Source organism: Astyanax mexicanus, chromosome 14 (genome assembly GCF_023375975.1).
Source record: "Astyanax mexicanus isolate ESR-SI-001 chromosome 14, AstMex3_surface, whole genome shotgun sequence".
NCBI lineage: Eukaryota > Metazoa > Chordata > Actinopteri > Characiformes > Acestrorhamphidae > Astyanax > Astyanax mexicanus.
Window position 1 is genome coordinate 40303437 of NC_064421.1, and position 22775 is coordinate 40326211.

Here is a 22775-nt window from a genome sequence, read left to right on the forward strand (position 1 = left end):
ACTAATATTCCAAATTCCAATTCTACTTTTTCACGTGGCATATAAAAACGTAATGTAAATTATATTTATTGATTAGTACTTCACTCCAATTTTAGTATATTGTCCTTACTTATCTTTTGAATTTGTACTACGGGTTACGTTAATACAATAATAATCTTTTTATAAATATGCTAGAATGCAAAAGTCCAAATATATTCTGTATGTGTTAAAACATATTATTATTATTATTATTATTATTATTATTATTATTATTATTATTACATGTTATTATAACTATTATAACTATAACGGATTTTATTCTCAATTCAATATAAATAGGTACCTACATCCCTTTAACCCTTTTAAACCATTAAAACGACATTAACCGTGACTGTTGCAAATAGAAAGTGAATATAGATCTCAGATCTCCCCTCCAGGAATAACGTAGTTCGCTCTGGTTATATTTGGTTAGAATCTCTCCTTAAACTCAAAGCTCGAGAGGCTTTTTCCTGGATTGTTTCTGGATTCCTTTAAGCCAGACCTCTTTTGTGTTAATGGCTCGCGCTCATTTGCCATCTAATTGGACTATATAAGACCAATAACAGTGAAGGGGCTTCAGCCAGCAGCCAACGCAATGCGTGATGTCTGGGAGGCTGGACCTGCCTGACTCTCTCTCTCTCTCTCTCTCTCTCTTTTACGCTCTCTCTCCCTCCTGTCCTCCCTCCGCTCAGTTTCTCTTCTTGTATGCCATTTGCCGTCGTGCGCGTGCCCACTCGCTGTCCACTTGCTGTACTCGGCTGGCTCTTTTTTTAAATTTCATGATTAGCCAGTCTGCCCGACGCCGATTCGGACGCGATGCGCGCCGTGTATCAGAAAATGATCCGCGAGATTAACTCTGCTGTTATGACCATTTAAACTGGTCAGTGTCCCGCGCCGGAAAAGACCTTTTTTGGACACCAGGAGGACGTGTCGTGTTTGTTAACGTTGCCAGACTTTTTGCTCTTGCCCGTTAGAGAAGCAACTGTGCTTGAAGTTCCCTCATCTTTTGGAGCGACCATGCCCGAGACCACGCCAGACACGCGCGCCTCGGCCAAAGACTCCCCGTTCTCTATTAAGAACCTTCTGAACTGTGACAGCAAGCCGGCCAAGCCCAAACCCGTACTGGCCACAGTCAAGCAGGTCGGGCTGGACGGCGGCTTCTCGCTCTCGCACGAGTTCGGCTTTCCGCGCTTCGAGCTGCACAACCAGAGGCTTGCGCTGCCCGCCTACCTGGAGCGCGCGTCTGCTTGGTGGTATCCGTACACGCTGAGCGCGGCCACGCAGCTCCACAGGACAGAAGGTAAGCAGTTGAGGGGCAGCAGTGAGTTATTACAGGAGTGTTACAACTACTCATTGCTGCAACTAGTAGTTGTACGAGCAGATACATGTTGTAGAGTCTAAGACTGAGCACTAAGTGTGCGCTGATTTATCAGAAATTGTTAAGGTACATTCAAGTGCATAGACAAGGTTATGGCCTTCTTACAACAGCAATTCGTCTGTAGCCTGAATTTTATGGAAAGTGCTGCACACAACCTATCTTAAAAACATATCCTTTTAACTTGTGTGGTTCTTATGTAGAAGACCTAAAAAACCTACAAATCTTTAAATATGTGCCATTCTTATGAAAACTGTATTTTAGTCGGCGGTCTTTCCGTTTTTTATGAAAGTGAAATGATTTGCTAATGTTTTTAAACATATGTTATTAACGTGCACTGCATTTGGTATGGTTTGTTGGCTTTCTTAGCTAAATAAAATAAATATGTACCACTTTGCTATACACTTAAAAAGGGTGTTCTTCATTGAAACCACCGGTTCTTGCAGCATATATAAATGTTTTGAGTCTCAAACGCCTTTGCATTGTGGACATCCTGTTTTAGGTCCTGTGTGTATGTGTGTGTGAACCATTTAATTAGTTTTTCTTAATAGCACCTAATTTGTATTGCACTTAATGGATCCGTTTTAAAAATACTTCTGATCCTTTTGCTTAGAGATTAATTTTGAAACTCTGAAAGACAAAATATAACTAGTATAAATCCTAAGTAAAGTTTTTGACAAAAACGCACAACGTTTGGTATATTTAACTATATTGTTCGCTCTACTTATTCGAAACTGTTAAACTTAACACACATTCTTATCTCTCGTCTAGCAGAGAAAGTGAGCGCGCGGGCATGCTCCCCAGCCTCAGACCGTGTCTCGCCGGAGCTCGCGCTCAAAACCGAAGCAGACGCCAAAGAAGTGGAGGAAGAGGAGGATGACGATGACGCCAAGAGCGGGGACGAGATCGTGCTGGAGGAAAGCGACACGGAGGACGGGAAAAAGGACTCAAGCGAAGGAGGGGCGGGAGGAGGAGGGAGTGGAGAAGACTGGAAAAAGAGTGACGTGGACGGGGGTGCGTGCGACAAGAAGCCGTGCCGCAAGAAGAAGACGCGCACGGTGTTCTCGCGCAGCCAGGTGTTCCAGCTAGAGTCCACGTTCGACGTAAAGCGCTACCTGAGCAGCTCAGAGCGCGCGGGCCTCGCCGCCTCGCTTCACCTGACCGAGACACAAGTCAAGATCTGGTTCCAGAACAGACGCAACAAGTGGAAGCGACAGCTCGCGGCCGAGCTTGAGGCGGCCAACCTCAGCCACGCGGCGGCGCAGCGCATCGTACGAGTGCCCATCCTCTACCACGAGAGCGCGGCAGCAGCGGCGGCTGCTGCAGCAGCGGCGGCAGCGGCCGAAAGTGCAAGCGTCGGCGTGAGTGCGCCCGGGAGCGCGCCCGCCAGCCAACCACTGCTCACGTTTCCCCACCCAGCATATTACTCACATCACCCGGTGGTCACCTCCGTGCCCCTGCTCAGGCCGGTGTGAGGCGATGAGATGGGGTCCATAGACTGCTTTTGTACTTTTTATTTTAATTTTTTGTAACTTATGACGTTACAAAGACTGCCTAAAATATAGATACACTCATAAAACAGAAGAAAACTAGAGGATATTTTTCTAAAGCGAGGATTTTTTGTTTCGTTTTTTAAAGGAGAACTGTCATTTAAGTTAATTGCTTTGTTTGTTTTTTGTTCAACAAGTGATCACTTGTTTGTTTCGTTTATTTCCAACAAGGAAAACTGCTGTGTATTTAAGTACGTTTTGGTTTTTTTTTTCCCCCAAAAAAACGCACCTGTCATTATTAAAACATTTTACAAATTGAGACAATTGATTATTGACACATATGGAAGTAAATTATTATTATTATTATTATTATTATTATTATTATTATTATCCAGACTCTAAATTGTCTCAGAAAAAAACACTATTTTACATTACGACAGGAAATCCATACTATTCACACCTCTTTTGTACAGCCTATGAAATTAAACTTACCCACTGTGTTTACACTGAGCGGAAACGTTTCGGTTTTATTTTTAAACTGTGTGTGCAATAGCCTACTGTGAGGACTTTGTATGCTATCTGGGCAACTGACCACTTTAACACGTTTCCCTTCTGATTCCTCCTTTTGAAGCATCTGGTTTAAGGAGGACCGAGTCCTTTAACTCGTCTGGTTTAAATGGACAATCATGCATTTGGCTCAAGTCAGCATTTTTATTATTGTTATTATTAAATAAACCGAATTGAATCTGAGCCCTGAACCAGAGGTTAAAGTTTAACTCGAATAACCTCGGTTACTGATGTGTATGTGAAGATACCATATTTAATCCTGTTGAGAAACGTTCTTCTTTGTACAGCAAGAATAAACCCTTTTTGATATTGTACTGCTGGTTTCTGTTGTGAAATAAATGGAGTTATGAAGGTAATGTAGGTGTTTGTGTTTGACGCATCTAACCCGCCAGGTGGATTCTCAATTTCTACTGCATTGAGCCATAAGACTTCAGCACTGGTTACATCTGGACCATTGATTGCTTAAGAGCTGAACTTCAATATCTCAGTTAAGCAGATAGTGCTAGTGCACAAAACGGTTCCAAATATTGAATAAAACATTCTTAGTTTTGTATTAATAATAATAATTCATGCAAGGTACTCCCTTAGATGTTTATTCATCTAAATTAAAGTTTGAAATACACACATGATTCTTGTAGACTTATGCAGACCAATTAAAAAACTGGGTTACCTTACTTTTGTTGTTAATTAAATATTATTTAATTCGACAATAATGATATACATTTGAATGGTATTACAATAAATTTACAATGGCGTTTAGGACAATTAGGTACAAAATGTAGGTCTTTCTACTATATATACCAATAAATTTATTTTGAAAAAAAAAAAAAAGATTTTCTTTATTTTTTTTTTACATTTCTCCAAATTGCTAGTATAAATATTTTTGATTAATGCAAAAATGCGTGTAATTATATAATTCCAAATAATTATATAATTTTAACTAATTCAGTCTTATAAATACTGCATTGACAGCAAGCCGCTAATCAAAATCTAATTCTTAAATGAGAAACACTTAACAAAAATTCTATATATTCTATGTATATTTTCCAAATCGTTTGGTTATTTAGCGTTTTATTAAAAACACATTATTGTTATTATTTATCATCAACATCATCATTATTATTATTATTATTATTATTATTATTATTATTATTATTAGTAGTAGTAGTAGTAGTAGTAGAAGTAGTAGTAGTAGTAGTAGTAGTAGTGCCAGTAGTAGTAGCAATTTTAAAGGTACAAATTTTAGTTTGGTCTTTAAAATTAAAGGGCGCTGATTTTTTGGTTTGTCAAAAATGCCAAAATTTTAACTAAATTGGTTGACGCGTTTTACTCATGTGAGGCCATCTGACACAATTGAATTATGAATCGTTTTTTTACGTACAAAAAGAGAACACAAAGTTCTCCTTCAAATATCCATCTCCAGAGCTGATTGTAGACCCCATTACCAGACAAAGAGCGGGTTCATATAATGTTGCTAATAATCATAACTCGCGTATCGACCTCCCCAAACTCAGCAGCCCATTACCGCGTATTAATAGATTATTGGAGGCCGATTCTCTAGACCAGAATCGATCGCCTAATGGCTGTAAAATATTGTTTCAAATCAAGGCCATTGTTCACAGGATTATGTTTTTGTTTTTTTGCGCACCACTGATGACCTTGATTCGCTGCATAAACCGACAAAAATGACCACTCGATAATTTCCATTTGTGCCGCGTGCCTGTTTATGTAAAGGAGCCGCGGAGGCCTGGAACAGTGGACATGACTGCGGGCAGCAAGCACAAAAGAACGGAAGAGGAGGGACAGCTGAGCGGCCGAGTCGAGGTAGAGGACATTGGGCATCATCGGGCATAAGCAAACCACGTTTAAGAGGGCAACTTCTGTAATTTTTTCAGAGTTTGTGTGTGGGTCCAAATTGCACCCAAAAAGAAATCCTCAAAAATTGCCGTAAAATATGTACTCTATGTTCGCATATCTAGCTAAATCGTTTGAAGAAAAAAACAGCTACAGCTAATCAAACCATACATTCAATAGTGTTAACTAATGAAGGCGCTTAGCTAGCTAGGTAAATTGTTTTGTATTTTATTATATTTGTTTTATTTAGTTTGTTTCTATTTTTTTATAAGGAACCAAGTATAATAATTTTTATAAAATCAAATGTAACTCTGGCGTTGAACTAATTTGCATTTATTAATTTTATATAGATGTGTGTGCTACGCAAAATGGCTCGAAAAATCTAAACATGAAATTAACCCAGAATTATTTAGGCTAAGTGTACGGTTACATAATATTAGATTCTGCACAGGATACAAGATGTGTATCTTTATCTATCAAACTATTTGTGTATGTACACACATATGATAGATAGATAGATAGATAGATAGATAGATAGATAGATAGATAGATAGATAGATAGATAGATAGATAGATAGATAGAAGTGTTTGCTTGTGTGTGTGCGTGCGTGCGTATAATATTATATAATGGTAGTTATTGTGTGTTTTGTATGTATATCTGTATTAGTGAGAGATCGGAAATCTTCTTCTTACCTTCTTCCCATTTGCCTTAGTGATTGAAAGCGAGCATCAGATTTTCATCAGACTTCTATTAAGTGAAACATAGGTTGCGGAGCAACGTTTGATTGAAACAGTTTAAATTTTAATTGTGTTTTTAATTTGACATATAGTTGCGGAGAGGAATGACAGCGCGATCGCCGAGGGCCGCTCGATTCCCTTAATTTCTCCCTCAGGAATTGATGAGTATATCAGTGCAGTAGATTGGAAAGCCATTAAGACTCAATGGTTAGGTTGTTAATTGGAACTTGATGGATAGGAGCCCTCGGATAGGCTGGACTGATCCAATCTTCTTGACTTTCTGTTTTCCAATAAATTACCCAATTCATTTCCCAGCCGTAGATTACATAAATTGTACACCTCCAGGGCTCAAGCTTCCCGCCTGCCCAGCCCCTACTACCCCCCAACCCCCCCCCCCCCCCACACACACACACACACACACACCTCCCCTTGACCATTGGAGAAAAAAAATAAAAGACCGGCCTCGGATTCTTGAATGAAAATCGAAACATAATCAGCGTTTATACTTAGAAAATTTATTGATATCATTTTCTCCGGTAATTTCCTTATTTTAAAGTTGGACAAGCCATACATCATAATACACAAGTGGGAAAAGGGCTCTTTTTTAATATTTATCGAAGCTTGATTCTCTATCGGAGTCGCCCACGGCTTCATCTGTCTGTCTGAGCGCCTCCGCGTGTTCCGCACTTACAGCCAGTCTCAGCTGTTCAGCTCAGCGCTCAGACCTGAAATATAAATCCACACTGTTCACCAGCGACCACAGCACTGCACACACTCAAAGCGCCTCGCTCTAATGGGAAAACACAGTACTATATTTACATAAACATCGAGATTATAAATGTTTTACATTAAAAAATATATAATGTCATATTAAAGTAATAATAGACAATATACCAACGCGTCAAACACAAATTTCATTACAAATCTCTTTCTAAATGTATTTCTTACATAAGGTTTATAAGGTAATTAATAGACTTCTAGAGAACATAAATAACAAAATACCACTTCTAAATAAACAAACTACAATAATTACGATATCTATACAAAACATAGATAGACAGAAGACATAAACATATCTATAGATATCATTCTTTGCTTTTTTTCTGTAATCAAAACGAGCCTGGTACTGTTTATTTTTTTTCAGAGTAACTGTTCAGAAAAGGCTTTCTACAAAATACAGGAGCATTGCTGTGAGGATGTGATTGTATTCAGCAACAAGAAGATGTGTTTTGAATGAACACCCCAATTCATTTAAAATAACACAGTTCGATTGCCCCACTGCTAATACATTGGCATAAGGCGTGAGCCCAATAGGTTATTGGCTCTAGAAAGTTCTATTTTATTGGTCAAAATTATCTTCTGGTATTAGCCAAGCTCTTTGTGTGCATCTGTGTTAGGACAGGGTGTAGCATAAGCTAAGTGTTCATAAATATATGGACATATAATGTGGATAGATAGATAGATAGATAGATAGATAGATAGATAGATAGATAGATAGATAGATAGATAGATAGATAGATAGATAGATAGATAGATAGATAGATAGATAGATCTAACTAATGGGCACAGAAGGAGGGTTTAGTGCGGCCCTGTGCCCTTCACGCACGCTCTACAACACAGATTTAAGAGATTCAGCCCCTCCACCTCAACCACAGAAGTACAGACCCCACAAAATCACCCCAAACCTTACTGCCTGTGTAAGAGAGCGCGCGTGGCAGATATAAATGTGTAGAGGTGCCACGTGCGTTAGATACAAGAGACTTTTAGCTGCTCCTTTGGGGACCCTCAGCAGTTTACCAGGGAGGCTCTTCACGCGCCGTCACCTCGCCAAAGCACGCGCATTTATAACGCTTCGCGGCTCTTTAGCAAACACTAACGAGGTCTGATGGGGCAGGACCGGCAAAAATGTCCCACACACACGAGCGCGACCCCCAACCAAACCCCCACACACAGAGCCGGGAGGCGAGCGCTACACCCTCCAATCAATTAGCCAATCAATTAGGCGGGTCGCGCCCGCGCGTGCTGGAGAACTGCCGCCATAATGATCAAATTAATTCTTAAACGGAGATAATGGGCGCGCGATGAGTTTATTATTTTCAAGAAAAATGAGCACGGGTCCATTATTAGTGTCCAGACTGTATGCTGGATTGTTTGACCATTTATAGCAGGAGGCTGGTAGAATTTAAAATGCCTGTTTTCTGGACATGAGTTAAGGTAGTAGTAGGTGATTGTGAGGTTACTTACCTCATAACTTCGGCCTACTAACAAAATTCAAATAGTGTTCAAAGTGTTCAGAGTTTTCACATTGCAGAATTAAGAGTAACGATTTATTAGGTAGACAAAAGAGACAAAATTGAGTTTTGTATCTTTCGTGTCAAATTTTAGATTTCAAGGCAGTTTGTTTGTTGTAAAGTTTTTCTATAATAATGTTGTCACTTGAAATATTGTAATGAATACCGTGGGGTTTCAGTGTTCTTGTTTACCTGCACATATAATTCAAACCTGCCATAACAACAATAACAATAACTTTTTGTTACAAAATAATAATGTTTGTAATATACTGCAGCTTTTTTAGAGTGAATCTCTAAAAATACTTTTCCTATCCACATCTATATTACTAATATGTTTTTTACAGAAAAAAAGTTATTTTACGACATTCCTAAAATAACAGTTTAAAACCTCTTTAGTTAGGTTGTATCTAAGAGTAAAACAATCTGTAATGAAAAGCAGCAGACTGACGTAATAAGGGGAATCTCAAAATCAATTCAGATTGTATTTGGAATCTGTATGAATGCAGCATAACAATAGAGCTGCAAAAATAAATTCAACAAAAAAATTGTTTATTTATTTGTATTGAATAAGTGTTTTATGAATAAGTGAATTATGCTACTTTACGTTTTTGATAAATAAATGAATAAACAAATAAAAAAAACATTAAGTTACAAAAAAAATAATAAATTACTGTAACAGGTGAAGTATTACTTTATCGCCCTAGCGCCGTTTCCTTCAGCTCCCTCCCACTCCTTGCTGTGTTTTTTTCCCCTTCCCTCTGAGCACAGAGCGCGTGTTTTTGAAATTTCCGGGGCTCGCCTGTGCACGCCCGATTGGCCGGCACCGCTCTTACCTACATGCAAATGAGGGCGCGCGCGCGGCCGCCTCGGAGCCCAGAGCGCGCGCCAGCGCGGACCGCCATGCATTTTGCCGCGTGCGAGGCGCACGAAAACGGCACCTAAAAAAAGAAAGAAAAAATAGCACAATCGCTCGAGCTCTCTGCGGGACTTTTATTTTTGTTCCCCACGTTTTAACAAACCACCGTCAACAAAAAAACTACCAAAACTTTTTCTTCTTTATATGTAGCCTCGGCTGAACAATTCGGGTTATTTGTATGTTTTTTTCGTGATTTGCCGCCACTGTTATGAGGCGAGAATGAGCCTTTCTCAGGACAGCGGGACCAAGTGCACGGCCGCCCCCCTCTCCAGCTTCACCATCCAGTCCATCTTGGGCACGGCGAGCGAAGGGAAGGAGCAGAGCCCCGCGGGAGCCGCCAGGAAGCGCGCGCTGTCCGTGTCCTCCGAAGAGGAGTGCAGCGGGGCTGAAGACTCGGGGGATTGCTGCTGCTCTGAGCCCGGGCTGCCTGAACCCTGCGGCCGCCACCAGCCCATCAACTTCTCCTGTCTGGGTAAGACTTAGGCCATCGCCGCTCTACAGACTTCTCTCGGTTCTTTATAGGAGTTTTCAGGCCTGAGAGTATAGGGAAATGTCTATGCTGAAAAACTTGTTGTCTGGACCTGAATGTTCGCTTTTGGAGCGCTAGTCTGGCCTTATTTTGTCACTGTATATCTTAACCTGTACTGTAGGTTTTGTAGCATATTCAGCATTGGATATCAATGTTAATGCAACTGTTTATCCGTCGGTTTTATTTGAACTCTGGTCTATAGTAATTATACCCATGAAAATTTATTTTAAGATGTTAATTGTCGCTGTCAAGCAAAGCAAACCTCGTGTCTCTATTTGTAGTTTTATCTCGATGTATTAGTAAATTTTAATCTGACAGTTGTTCTTACACTGTCTTTACGAATGGACCGACAGAAATACTTAACAAATAATATTTACAATGACTGAAACGAAAGTTGCCACGAGGGTTTCCTTTCGAATCATTTTGCAGATATGATGTTTATATGACCTTACTACTATTCTAGTGTTGTGTTGTTTATGTATAACTCTCAAGCTATATAACCAATGTACCAGTGTAAGTGTTGGTTCAATTCCTTACATGTTAGGGTAGCACTGTATATTTTAATTTGACGCTCTGCGTTTATATTCAACCCTGTACATGTCTATGCAACACGTAAGGTCCTAATTTCACATTGCAAACGCACAAACGTAGATTTTAATGACACTGATTTCAGGTTAACCAAGGTTTACCGCAAAGGTAAACGCAACCCATAATTCCCAAGTATGTCTTTAAAAAACTCTTACAAAAATACAGCACTTTCATTGTTTTGATTCGAACCTCTTGATTTTAATCTTTAATTTTTACTTCAACCGTACATATGTATATGAACCAATTGAAGCGCTAATTACTATTTATATGCGTTGTAATCAACTATATAGTTGTACATGCAAAACATTCTGCTGCTAATTTAACATGTCGGGTTGTGGCACATATCTGTACTGTATTATGTTGTGCTGCGGGTGTTTGAAAGTCAATGTTAAAAACATCAGCATAGTGTAGTTAATTTAATATCGTATTTGTTTTACAGATGTTTCGATGTACATTTGAAACAGTTGGTGTTCACACAGTCGATTTTATTTCTATACTTACAGCAATCATTTGGTTTCAGTACAGTAGACGAAGGGGAACTAACTGCTTGTTGGTAACTTCACCCAGCACTCTGAAACTCGCTCGTTTTCCTCTCCTGCGTAACTGCTGCCTCAGTGAACAGGGGAAGAGGTCAAATAATCAGTGCTGTGTTTTTCCAGTGCGTGCTGCTAATTGATCGCGCCGCCTCTTCCCCACTGAATCCCACTGCATTTCGTCAAACGAGCGCTCAGTATAAGCGGATTTAATTAATATCTCACAACAATGTTCGGTCATATTACACCACCGATTTAACGGAGCACCCGTCACCTTTCAACAGCTGATCCAGCGGTGATGAGCTCTCAGCTAAAGCATTCAGTAATGGGGCATTTGATAGAGAAAAATAAAATACTCCAGAAATTTAATTAGCTTCCGATAGGAAACTGGTTCGAACTGGTTTAAGTCAAAGTAATGTGAAAATCATTGCTGTATTTGCGGAAAAATAGATTTAAATTAAGTTTATTTCATTTCGTATTAATCTGCTGTAACACTGTACGTGTCAAACAAACGCTGTAGATTTGAACTCAACTGCATGTGTTGCTTCAACCACTGCATGTGGTAATCCAAGACTGGAGATTGTAATCCAACCTTGTAGCTGTTCACCTAACACTGGGGGATTTTACTGGCCATTCTGCGCAGTTTACAGTAACAGAAAACCAATTATCAGGTTGCATTTAATAATGGTGCCATGCTAATACACACACACACACACACACACACACACGCACAGACACACACGCACGCAGTACAGTAATATACAATATATATGGCTAGAGTACTGACTACATTTCACTCTAATCGGGGCATTTGTTGTTTTAAAACATATAAGGATAGATTAAAATCCAAAAGCGTTCAATTTGAACTTCTATGGTGTTTATTTAAGCTCCTGTAAGACTTTATTCACCACTGAGGGCCGATTTCACTGCGTCTTTGTTCAGTATCATTGTAATGTACTTTATAAATCGTACATATATAGGCCTATGTTGTGTTGTTATTATTGTTTTATTAGTAGTATTATTACTAAAATACTGCTATAGATTCTGTAATGATATGCATATGGGTCACGCGGCTTATATATTATATATATATATATATATATATGTATATATATATATATATATATATATATATATATATAAATAAACGTGTGTGTCTTTTTGGTCTCGACAGGTCCCCCCAAATCCCTTCTCCAGTCCCAGGTCGGCTTGGAGCGTCCCGCGCGCCTGCCTCCATCCCTGCTGTCGGCCGCATCTGCGGAGTACAAGGAGGAGCACGAGGACGAAGAGGAGGAGGAGCGCGACAGCGCGGTGTGCGATGAGCGGCGGCGCGAAGGCGGCGTCGGCGGCGCGGACAAGGCGAGTGCCGCCGCCAAGAAAAAGACGCGCACGGTGTTCTCGCGCAGCCAAGTGTACCAGCTCGAGTCCACGTTCGACGTCAAGCGCTACCTGAGCAGCTCGGAGCGCGCGTGCCTCGCCTCGAGCCTGCAGCTTACCGAGACGCAAGTCAAGACGTGGTTCCAGAACCGCAGGAACAAGTGGAAGCGGCAGCTCTCCGCCGAACTGGAGGCGGCCAATATGGCGCACGCCTCGGCGCAGACTCTGGTGGGCATGCCGCTCGTGCTCCGCGAGAACGGGCTGCTGCGCGTGCCCGTGCCGCGCTCCATCGCCTTCCCTACGCCCTTGTACTACCCGGGGAGCAACCTGCCCGCCCTGCCCTTATACAATCTTTATAACAAGATCGAGTACTGACTGAACAGCAGCAGAGGACGACCCACGAGAAAACACTGCTTCTTCTTCTTCTTCTTCTTCTTATTATTATTATTATTATTATTGTCATCATTATTATTATTACTGTTATTATAAAGGGGGCACAAAAATGTCCTATAATGCACTGAATTGACTTGATTCAAATGTGTACATCAGCTCCACGTGAATAAAACATCAGCCTATTTGCGCGTAAAGCTGCATTATGACAGTGCAAATCCGTTTATAAACTGGCCTGGGATGAATTGTTGATGTCTTAAGTTTAAATAACGTGCACACTGTGCACGCATTTCTATCAGTTATATTCATTGCGTTTTTTTTCACATCACGTTTGGCACAATCCATCCATTTATCTCTCTGTTAAAGCGAGCACCCATCATACACGCCTCTTAATACGCCGCGATTAAACCATGTAACCATGTATCCCGGCGATAAATCCACAGATGTGTAAATGCATCTGCTGTGTCAAGAGCGTGTCGTCATTCATAGCCTATAAGAAAGAAAAAAAACATAAAACTTTAAGTATGTTTAAACTCAGTCCCTCTATTTATACCTCTTTATTTGGTTGAAAACTAGATAAAAAAATACATTTCCTAATTATGCAGCATACACGAACCTTTGTGTAAATAAGGGAAAGCAAATGAGCTTCTGTACATGTCGTATAAAAATACACCGTGTGTATAAGGATTATTTTGTACGTTTATTTACATTTTGTCCCTTGGTTATATTATAGTTTTTTTCGATTTCGCGTGAATGTGAATGGAAAAAGGGGAAACGGTTAATAAAGTTTCATAACGTTACACGTGTGGCTTTGAATGAGAAGTTTATAGTCAGAAGTAAAAAAAAAAATGGTTACAAGGGTAAGCAAAGGATTTTGAAAATTATTTAAGTGTTTAATTGTTTAATTAAATTGTTTATCCAGCTAATTTGTTTTCATTTTTATGTATAAACTGAATTACGGGATAAATAAAAATAAAACGTTCCAGTATTTTTGCCGTCTTAAAGCAACAGGTCAGAAAGTGAAACCCGACATTACCCTAGAAAATTCAAAGATAGATTTTTTAATCTACCCCATTTAAAACATAAAAGCATAATATAACACTAATAACAAACTGCAGTTTAGAATTGTTTTTACTCCTGGCAAACCAATAGTGAAAAGTTGAGTTTGAAAGTTTCAGTTAACCCATTGAACACTAGGTCATATGATTAAGGGGGAATGATTTTGTTTAAAATCATCTGTATTAATAAATATTTAAGATGTAAAGAAAATCATTTGAGGGTCGTTTGAGTTTATGTTGAGTTAATGAATTTTTGATTTTTTTCACAGGGGCGGGGAATAGAATCTGATGCCTAAAATTGCTTTACAAGTTCTTTTTAAGATAGATATTTCACAAAATGGCTAAGGTTTACACTGCCTCATGCTTAAGACTTTATTAAAGTGGATTATTTAAGTTTTTTCACTGAGGATGTAATTGTAAGGTATATAAATGATGGTGATCCAAAGGAACATACAGTGTGTTTCTATCAAAATAGCCCCCAATTAAGATTATTATTAATATTATTTATGTATGTTTATGATTCATATGTAGATAGATAACATGTATGATAGATTTATAACATGTATGATAGATATGTATCAATATTGAAGTCATGACAGAGGCACTTTTGGTTCCCTTAGGAAAAGGAATGTTTTTTTACGAACACATTTTTGCCACATGCATAAGTTTAAAGAGCTTCAAGATAAACAAAAAAAATCAAAAATATTTAATCACTGTTAGGTTAAATATTGTGTCTTAAATATTGTGACTTCACATGACATTTCCATAAAATATCCATAATGGATGTTGATGTCAAAATTGAGAAATCAAGTGCAAAGTTTGTGCCAAGTACCAAAAAGACAAAACAATAAAAAAATAAAGAAGGTAAATGTACACTTTTGAAAAAGTGTACATTTGTTATTTGCATAATGCCAGTTCCCTTTCAGAACCTTGCATGCTTCTTTTGACGAACCACAATTTTGTAGACGAAGAACCTTTTTGGGAGTCACAGATCTTCAGGAAAGAAGCCTTTAATTGGTATGGAAAGTTTACATTGTAAGAAGGTTCTTCAGACCCATAAAAGCTTCTTTATGTTAATCTTTATACGAACATAGTACTATAGGGAATCAAGAATGGTTGTTCTGTGGTACTGTTCAAATAATGTTTTGTGGCAAATACGTTTTAAGAGGTTTTCTCATATTAAAATAAAAATAAGAAATTGATAAGCACCAGTAATTTAGTAAAAATTGTTTACAAAAAATTGTAAGGTGGTTACGTTGGATTAGGATTAGAAGGCCAATCAAACTCAGGTCAAACTTTAGGCAGCCCTCAAATACAGCCCCGATACCAAAATTGGGGAGTTTGAATGCTCCGTAAAATTTGAATATATATTAATTAAAACAGGAGGCAAAGATTTGCAAATCTCACAGAGTCACATTTTATTCACAATAGAACAGAGCACCTCAAATAATTTATTTACAACTTGATGACAGCAACACATTTAAAAAAAAAGTTGGGACTGGAAATCAAAAGGCAGAAAAGAGGGTGGTACTAATACCAACAACTGCAATGGAACCAAATAGCAACTAACTCGCATAACATTTTAGAGCAGGGGTCACCAATCTTGTCCACATTGGGCCGGTGTGGGTGCAGGCTTTCATTACAACAAAGCTGTGGCACACCTGATTCCACCTGTTCAATCAGCCTCAGTCTCAGTCCCCAAACAGGTGGCCACCCATAGAGGGTGTGCCCGTGCCTGGTTGGAATGAAAACCCGCAACCACAGCGGCCCTTTCTGGACTGGATTGGTGACCCCTGTTTTAGAGAGTTGGAGTAAAAGAAAAAAGTTCTAGAGACTTTGGGCATCCCATTATTTACAGCCCATAATATTATAAAAAAAATATTTCAAGTATTTGGAGAAATCACTCTCTGTAATTAACAAGGCTGACGGTTAGAATATGATGCTGGTGATCCTCAGGCTGCATTGAATCTGTACTGGAAATCAATGCATGAGCTGAGAAACACTTCTAGAAATCAGCGTGCTGTAATCCACAAATCCGGGTTAAAGCTGCATCATATCATGAAAAAAAAAACGATTTGTCAAAAAATCCTGAAATGCCACTTCTTTTGTGGGCTAGTTTTTCATTTTGCCTTAGTTAGTTTTGTATTACTTTAGGCCAAAGAAGACAGCAGCATTTCTGGATTGTGTTGAGATATGGGCTCCTTTTTTATTTATATTTATTTACATTAAAAGAGAGCCTAACATTTTTGGAATTGGGGTTGTACACACTAAGAAAAGTAAGTACAGATTTGTACCTAAAAGAGTACAAAGCATGTTGCTGGGGCTGTACCTTATATTGAGGTACAAAAAAGTACCTTTTAGTAAAAGTCCTTTTCTGTTCCCATGGTTTTTGTGCCAGTAAAGATTATAAAGATTATAAACATTATCATCAACTGAATATGGCTCAAAAACTTAATGATCCAAAATGGTCTGGCTTTCAAATAAAAAATGTGCAATTAAAATATATGTTTATTAGTGCAGTGATAAAGAATACTGAATGTCCCTTTTGGCTGGTTAAATGGTACAAATGTGTACTTATTGCTGTTAGAAATTACTTTGTACTTCAGAGGGAACAAATCTGACCCTGTAAAGACCAATATTATACCTTTGAGGGTACAATTATGAAGAGTGTACCTTTGAGTACAAAATAAACTCATATCGTACCTCTGTTTTTTAGAATGTAGAACAGTGTTATGAATCTATAAAGGTGTTTTATGACGTTTTAAGTTTTGGCCAAGGCCTTGTTAGTCAAAAACCTTTAATTTCACGGCTTACTCTTTACTGATGATCTGCTTTTATCATATAGTCGTGCTGTTGGCGGTGTGCAGCCAAGTCCTCTATTCGTTTGGCACGTCAATGCTGAAGACAAACGGTCAGTTTGTGTTACAGTGACACTGGGTCACATAGAGCAGTGCTGTTGTAATTAGGGATAATTACACGATCTCCAACCATCCCACAAGAACATCCCCTCCCCCCACCCCACGAACACACACTTCAGGCATGGTCGGAAACAAGAACGTGAGGCAACAAGGATGACAGGACTTGCAGTGAAATCTGATCACTTGTTCCCCTTGTCCAATTTCAAGAGCTGGAGTGGTGTCCTGTTGCCTGTCACTTTTGTGTCCATCCAGCTTGGCAGCCAGGGAGAAAGTTCGTAGTAACATTCGTAGTAACTGTCTTTAAAACTCGTGGTTTCACAGTAGATAAAACATAAGACACATATTCATCGTTCTGACACAGTTTAGCCTACTTAGTCTGGATTTTAGTCCTTTATCTTCTGCCCAACCGAACATTGAAATCGCTCCATGTTACTAAGAGAGAACTAGACTTCTGGCCACTTGGCCATCACTATAAATCAGCAGAGGTGCATCAGGTTAATAAATTCACTAGAGTTCAAAAAAAAAAAAAAAAAAAAAAACATGCTAGAAAAGATTATTTGTTAATTGACAGTTCCCTTTCAGAATCTTGCATACTTATTATGAAGAACCACTGGTAACACTTTCTATGAATGTCATCTTTATTAGACTCTATAACTACATTCATGATATATTATAATGCATTCATAAGGCATTATAAACATGGCCATAAATATTTATGAAAATGCATAACCCATTATAGCCATGTTTATTAAGCATTATGACTTGTGATTATAATACACTATAAGCTATGCTTATGATATATATATACATATATATATATATATATGTTAAAATAGTTCATATCTATCATTAATAATCCCGTCCCCGTCCCAAGGCTTCTGGTTTGGGCGTGTAGTGATGGTCTTGGAGACAGTGACATCATCAATACACTTGCTGATGTAGCCAGTGACTGATGCTGCATACTCCTCCAAATCAACAGAATCGCCTTCAGTAGCAGCCTCCCTAAACATGTTCCATGCAGTGCACTCAAAACAGTCCTGAAGGGCAGAGATGGAGCCTGCCGGCCAGGTTTTCACCTGCTTCTGAACTGGTCTGGAGCTTCTGATGAGTGGTGTGTATGTTGGAGTCAGCCAAACACACATGTGGTCCGAGAAAGCGAGGTGGGGGCGGGGCTCCGCCCGGTACGCGCTGGGGATGTTTGTGTAAACAAGATCCAACGCGCTCGCTCCTCTCGTTGCAAAGTTCACATGTTGGTGGAATTTAGGGAGCACTGACTTGAGATTTGCGTGGTTGAAATCTCCGGCGATAATAAACAGTCCATCTGGGTGTTTGTTCTGCAGATCGCTGATAGACCGATAGAGTTCACACAGAGCCTCTTTAGCATTAGCACCAATGCTAGCGCTGGGTGGGATGTAGACAGCAGCTATTAGCACGGCGGAGAACTCCCGTACTAAATAAAAAGGTCTGCACTTGACTATCAGGAACTCCACCAGCGGAGAGCAGTGTTTGGCGACAGTCACAGCGTTGTTACACCATTCCGTGTTGATGTAAACACACACGCCTCCACCGCGGGTCTTCCCGGATAGAGCCGCGCTCCTATCCGCTCTGAACGCGGTTAGCCCGGCTAGCTGAATGGCGCTGTCCGGAATGTTGTCGTTCAGCCACGATTCCACAAAAACCAAAGCACAGCAGTCTCTGAACTCACGCTGGGTTGTTCGCTGGAGTCGGATGTAGTCCAGTTTATTGTCAAGGGAACAGACGTTTGCCAGAAAGAGCGATTTTATAGCCGGCCGGCTAGGACTAGCCTTTAGCCTCACGCGGATCCCGGCTCTCTTTCCGCGCTTCCGCTTCCGCTCGCACCGCTTGCGATGGCACTTCCACTGGGCTCCGGCGTCAGGAAACACCGCGGGCTGGCGGCCTGGGTCTCTTAGCAGGCTAAGCTCAAGTAGCGTCTGCAGAACCTCGTCCGGTAGCGTGTTTTCTGGCTGATTTCTCCACTGTAGCAGGGTCTGGCGGTGGTAGAACATGTGCACGGGTGTTCCGATGCACATATTTGCAGGAAATAAACAGAAAAAACGACAAATAGTAACACAAAAGCACCATTTAACGGACCCGGAGCGGCCGCTGCGTGTTAACGCGCCGCCATCTTCTATAGCATGGCTTCTATAAACATGGCTATGATGAATTATAGAGTTTTATAAATATGTATAGCCATGTTTATAATGCCTTATGAATGCACTATAATGTGTTATGAATATGTTTATAGAGTCTTATAGAGATGACATTCATAGAAAGTGTTACTGAACCACTTTTTGGAAGTTTAAAGAACAATCACAGATCTTCAGAAAAGAAGCATTTAATTGGTACGGAACTTTTACTTTGCAAGAAGGTTCTTCAGGCCTTTAAACGCTTCTCTATTTTCAATAATACTTTAGAGAACCAAGAAAGGTTCTTCTGTGGTACTGCTTAAATAACATTTTGTGACACATATAGTGTTCCACAGAATTTTACCAAAAATGTTTTTAGAGATTTTCTCACATCAAATAATAATAAAAAATTGTATGAAACTGTATATAAGTGTTACGTTTGTTTAAATTGATTTTATTTTTAAGGTTAATTTGGGGTAGGATTAGCAGACCAATCAAACTCTGAAATACAGTCCCACTCCAAAATGAATGCAATGATTTGCAAATCAGACAGACCTACATTTTTTTCACAATGGAACAGAACACATATCAGATGATAAAAGTGAGTTCACTTGGCCGTTCCTTTGAATCAGCAGAAATACGTTAATAGGCTAATAAATCCACTGGAGATCACTGTATCATTTAATACTATGCGTTTTTTTGGTAATTATTTTCTAAAGGCAAACATAAATGTTTGAGCAGATTACAGAGAGTTTGATAAATTGAGTTATGCAATTTTAAACAACCTACACTTTACTTTTTGTATTTGTATTATTTGTGTTCTGGTTATACCACGAGAGCTAAATACAGTACCACTTAAACATGTGGACACACCTCTTTTCAAAATGTTTTCTTTGTTTTTATGATTTTATTTGTAAATTTAACACTAAAGACAAGCTATGCAGGAACACATACAGAATTATTTTGTTAACAAAAATGTGTAAAATCACAATATGTTTTATATTTTAGATTCTTCTAAGTAGCACATTTATCTTTGAGGACAGATTTGCACAGAGTCACCTGGAATAGTTTTCTCAGCGTCTTGAAGGAAGGAGTTCCTGTTATGAAGAATTCCACCATAAAACATTGAAACTATGCATTAAACTATGGTAATATAGTGCTAATCGTCACTTTTAACAATGAAAATACATACATTTGATGGTTTATTTGGTCGCTTGTTTCTTACCAGTGATTCTCATACCCCTCAGTTTGAAGTGTGCATCTGAAAAATCTTCTTATAAAGGGCTAACAAGCCCTATGCTTTCCCCCTACCCCTCCAGCATAACAAGAATCGGGACACCCCTACCCCTTGGCATGCACACACAAAATAAGGGCATATTTCTATTTCTATAAAGACTGTCGTACTTAAAATCAGTTGGATCGACCTAATTTAAAAATAGAAAATAATAGAAAATAGTCAACGTTAAATATCTGTTCCTCTGAACAGTTATTTAATTTGTGTTATTTAAAAATGCCAGCCTGCTATAGCTAAAAAAAGTTAATTAACCATGGTTAAACAATTGTGTTGGAACAAAATAAAACTGGAATAACTCAAAATGACTGATGCGAAACGTTGCACTGTCACAGGCATGTGAGGGAGATTCCATAAGCTTCAGTTTGGGCTTTTTTTGGGCAGTATATTGTGAATTGTGGGCTTTATGTTTAATCATTTTTCTCTTCGGGAAGCTTTCCTCTTCCTTCTTTTTAACTGCAGCCTTTTAACAGAGGGTTTGAAGTTTGCATCCAGGATTTGCTGGTATTTTGCAGAATCTGTTCTTTCCTCAATCAGTGTAATATTGCCAGTGCCACTGGCAGCAACACAACCCCCAAAACAATAGATTCACTCAAATTCTTCACACTTTACATGAAGTGTAGTTTTTTTTTTGTTGGATTTGGCCGGAGAGTTTTGCTTTGCCTTCTTCAGTCCACAGGACTGGTTTACAAAACCTAACTGTCTTCTAGATGTTTTATTGCCTTCCATAAATCACAGGATATTCTAGAATCAGAGCTAAGCTAAAGCCATAGACCAGTAACAGAAGAGGCAGAATGTGAGGTAGAAGCACTAGGAAACTTGATTCAATACCGGGCACAGAGAACAGGAAGTGAGAGTTAGTTATACAGGCAAACACAGGTGAGAACAATGAGACTAATTAGTATGACGGAGAGTTTGTGAGATGCAGTGGCACGTGACTGGGAGAGTCCGAGGAGAGAGCACAGGGGAATTCTGGGGAGTGTAGTTCTGAATCACTGAATTAGAGTCCATGGCAGGCAGACAGGAAGTGGCTGGCCTGACAGGATGAGTGTCTCATATCAGTAGGAATAGGATCATTTAAATACAAATTAAACACACAAGCTGTTACACACAGTGTATCACCAAAGTGAGTAAAACCCTCACATTTCTGCAGATATTTAAGTATACATATCTTTTCATGGGACAACACTGACAAAATGACATTTTAACAAAATAAAAAGTAATCTGTGTGCAGCTTATATAACAGTGTTAATTTATTCTTCCCTCAAAATAACTCAATATACAGCCATTAATGTTTAAACCACCGACAACAAGTGAGTGTGAGTGAGTACACCCCTAAGAGACTACACCCCTAAATGTCTAAATTGAGCACTGTTTGTCATTTTCCCTCCAAAATGTCATGTGACTCGTTAGTGTCACTAGGTTTTAGGTGTCCGTAGGGAGTAGGTGTGTTCAATTTTGTAGTACAGCTCTTACACTCTCTAATACTGGTCACTGAAAGTTCCAACATGGCACCTCATGGCAAAGAACTCTCTCAGGATCTTAAAAGATGAATTGTGTAATAATGTGTTCATTCAGAGTAAATCCTGAAAATCTTGATGGCACACAGTGTTTCTATGACAATTAGACAACTAAGCTACAACACAAAAGATATGTTATATTAGTATTGACCCACCAAATGTTAATGCAAGTTAATGGAAGCCATAAGGCAGTTTTGATTTGCCTTATTTGTCTTACAAGTATACAAAGACAAAGTAAAAGACAGGTAGATTATTCTGTAACAGAAGAGTTATAGGCTTCTGCTATCACTCTTCCTGCCACATCATTACACACAGATTCATTTATTAGTCATTTGCAAATACACACATCACATGTGCACGTTTTCACAGTTTTGCTGATGAACAGATGTTTGTACACACTTTAAACGGTATGAAATCTGCAGTATTAAGCGGCAGATTTATAGGCGAGCTCGAGTGTGTGGATTGAAGAGGAGGTATCACCGCACTACCTATGTTACGTATCGGTTAAATGGCAGGTGTGAATTACAAATTTTAATAGTGTGGCCATGAAAATGATTTGAAGTGGTTTAAAGTGCTGGGAGACAGCAGGGGGATGATTTGTTGAGATGATGTGTTGTGCCTCAGGATTCATCCAACCTGCCTGGCACTGGAGAAAAGCAAGAGTAATTCAGTTTGCGGGGTAATTTATGAGCGCAGTAATGGGCACTATATATAAAATGGAGAGACAGACAGGAAAAGGAAGGGAAAAGGAAAGAGGGGGTGGGCTTTGAGGATGTTTTTTTTTTTTTTTTTTTACCTGTTACCGTAAGAGGACCAAATCTTCATTGCTCGTCCTCATTGGGATTGATATCAATACTTATCTAAACAAATCCTGCACTGTAACAAATTGATGTGAGAGTGAAGAGTGAAGGACTGTTCAAAGAGAGAGCTAAATAAACAAAGAAACACAGAAAACAGGGAACTAGGAAAACAAATGGAAAGCATTACCTGACTAACACTAAGTACAATAGCTAACAAAGGAGACAAAAAACGCTAGGGTTTAAATACACATGTAGGGAAACGGAAATGGGGGCGGAGTTACAGATTACAGTCACATGGAGGAAGACAGGTGAGAACACTCAGAAAGAGAAACAGAGAAAGAAACATGCAGGAACGTAAGGGAAAAATACACAGGC

The 22775-nt window shown here is 39.2% G+C and overlaps 2 protein-coding genes across 3 annotated transcripts; both read left to right on the plus strand.

Annotated features, from left to right (window-relative positions):
* The first annotated feature begins 612 nt into the window (after positions 1-612).
* hmx3a (H6 family homeobox 3a) lies at positions 613-3764 on the plus strand. 2 transcript variants are annotated; one of them, XM_007230625.4, is made up of 2 exons: positions 613-1318; positions 2165-3764. In XM_007230625.4, exons 1-2 carry the CDS (start codon positions 1036-1038, stop codon positions 2866-2868), a joined length of 987 nt encoding a protein of 328 aa, XP_007230687.2. In that variant the 5' UTR covers positions 613-1035; the 3' UTR covers positions 2869-3764. The 2 variants fall into 2 exon arrangements, with proteins under 2 accessions (XP_007230687.2, XP_015463097.2); XM_015607611.3 differs by having other exon boundaries at positions 2168-3764.
* Positions 3765-9201: 5437 nt separating this feature from the next.
* On the plus strand, positions 9202-13553 carry hmx2 (H6 family homeobox 2). The gene is made up of 2 exons (XM_007230626.4): positions 9202-9721; positions 12074-13553. The coding sequence occupies exons 1-2, from the start codon at positions 9469-9471 to the stop codon at positions 12649-12651; spliced, it is 831 nt and encodes a 276-aa protein (XP_007230688.2). The 5' UTR covers positions 9202-9468; the 3' UTR covers positions 12652-13553.
* Positions 13554-22775: the final 9222 nt, after the last annotated feature.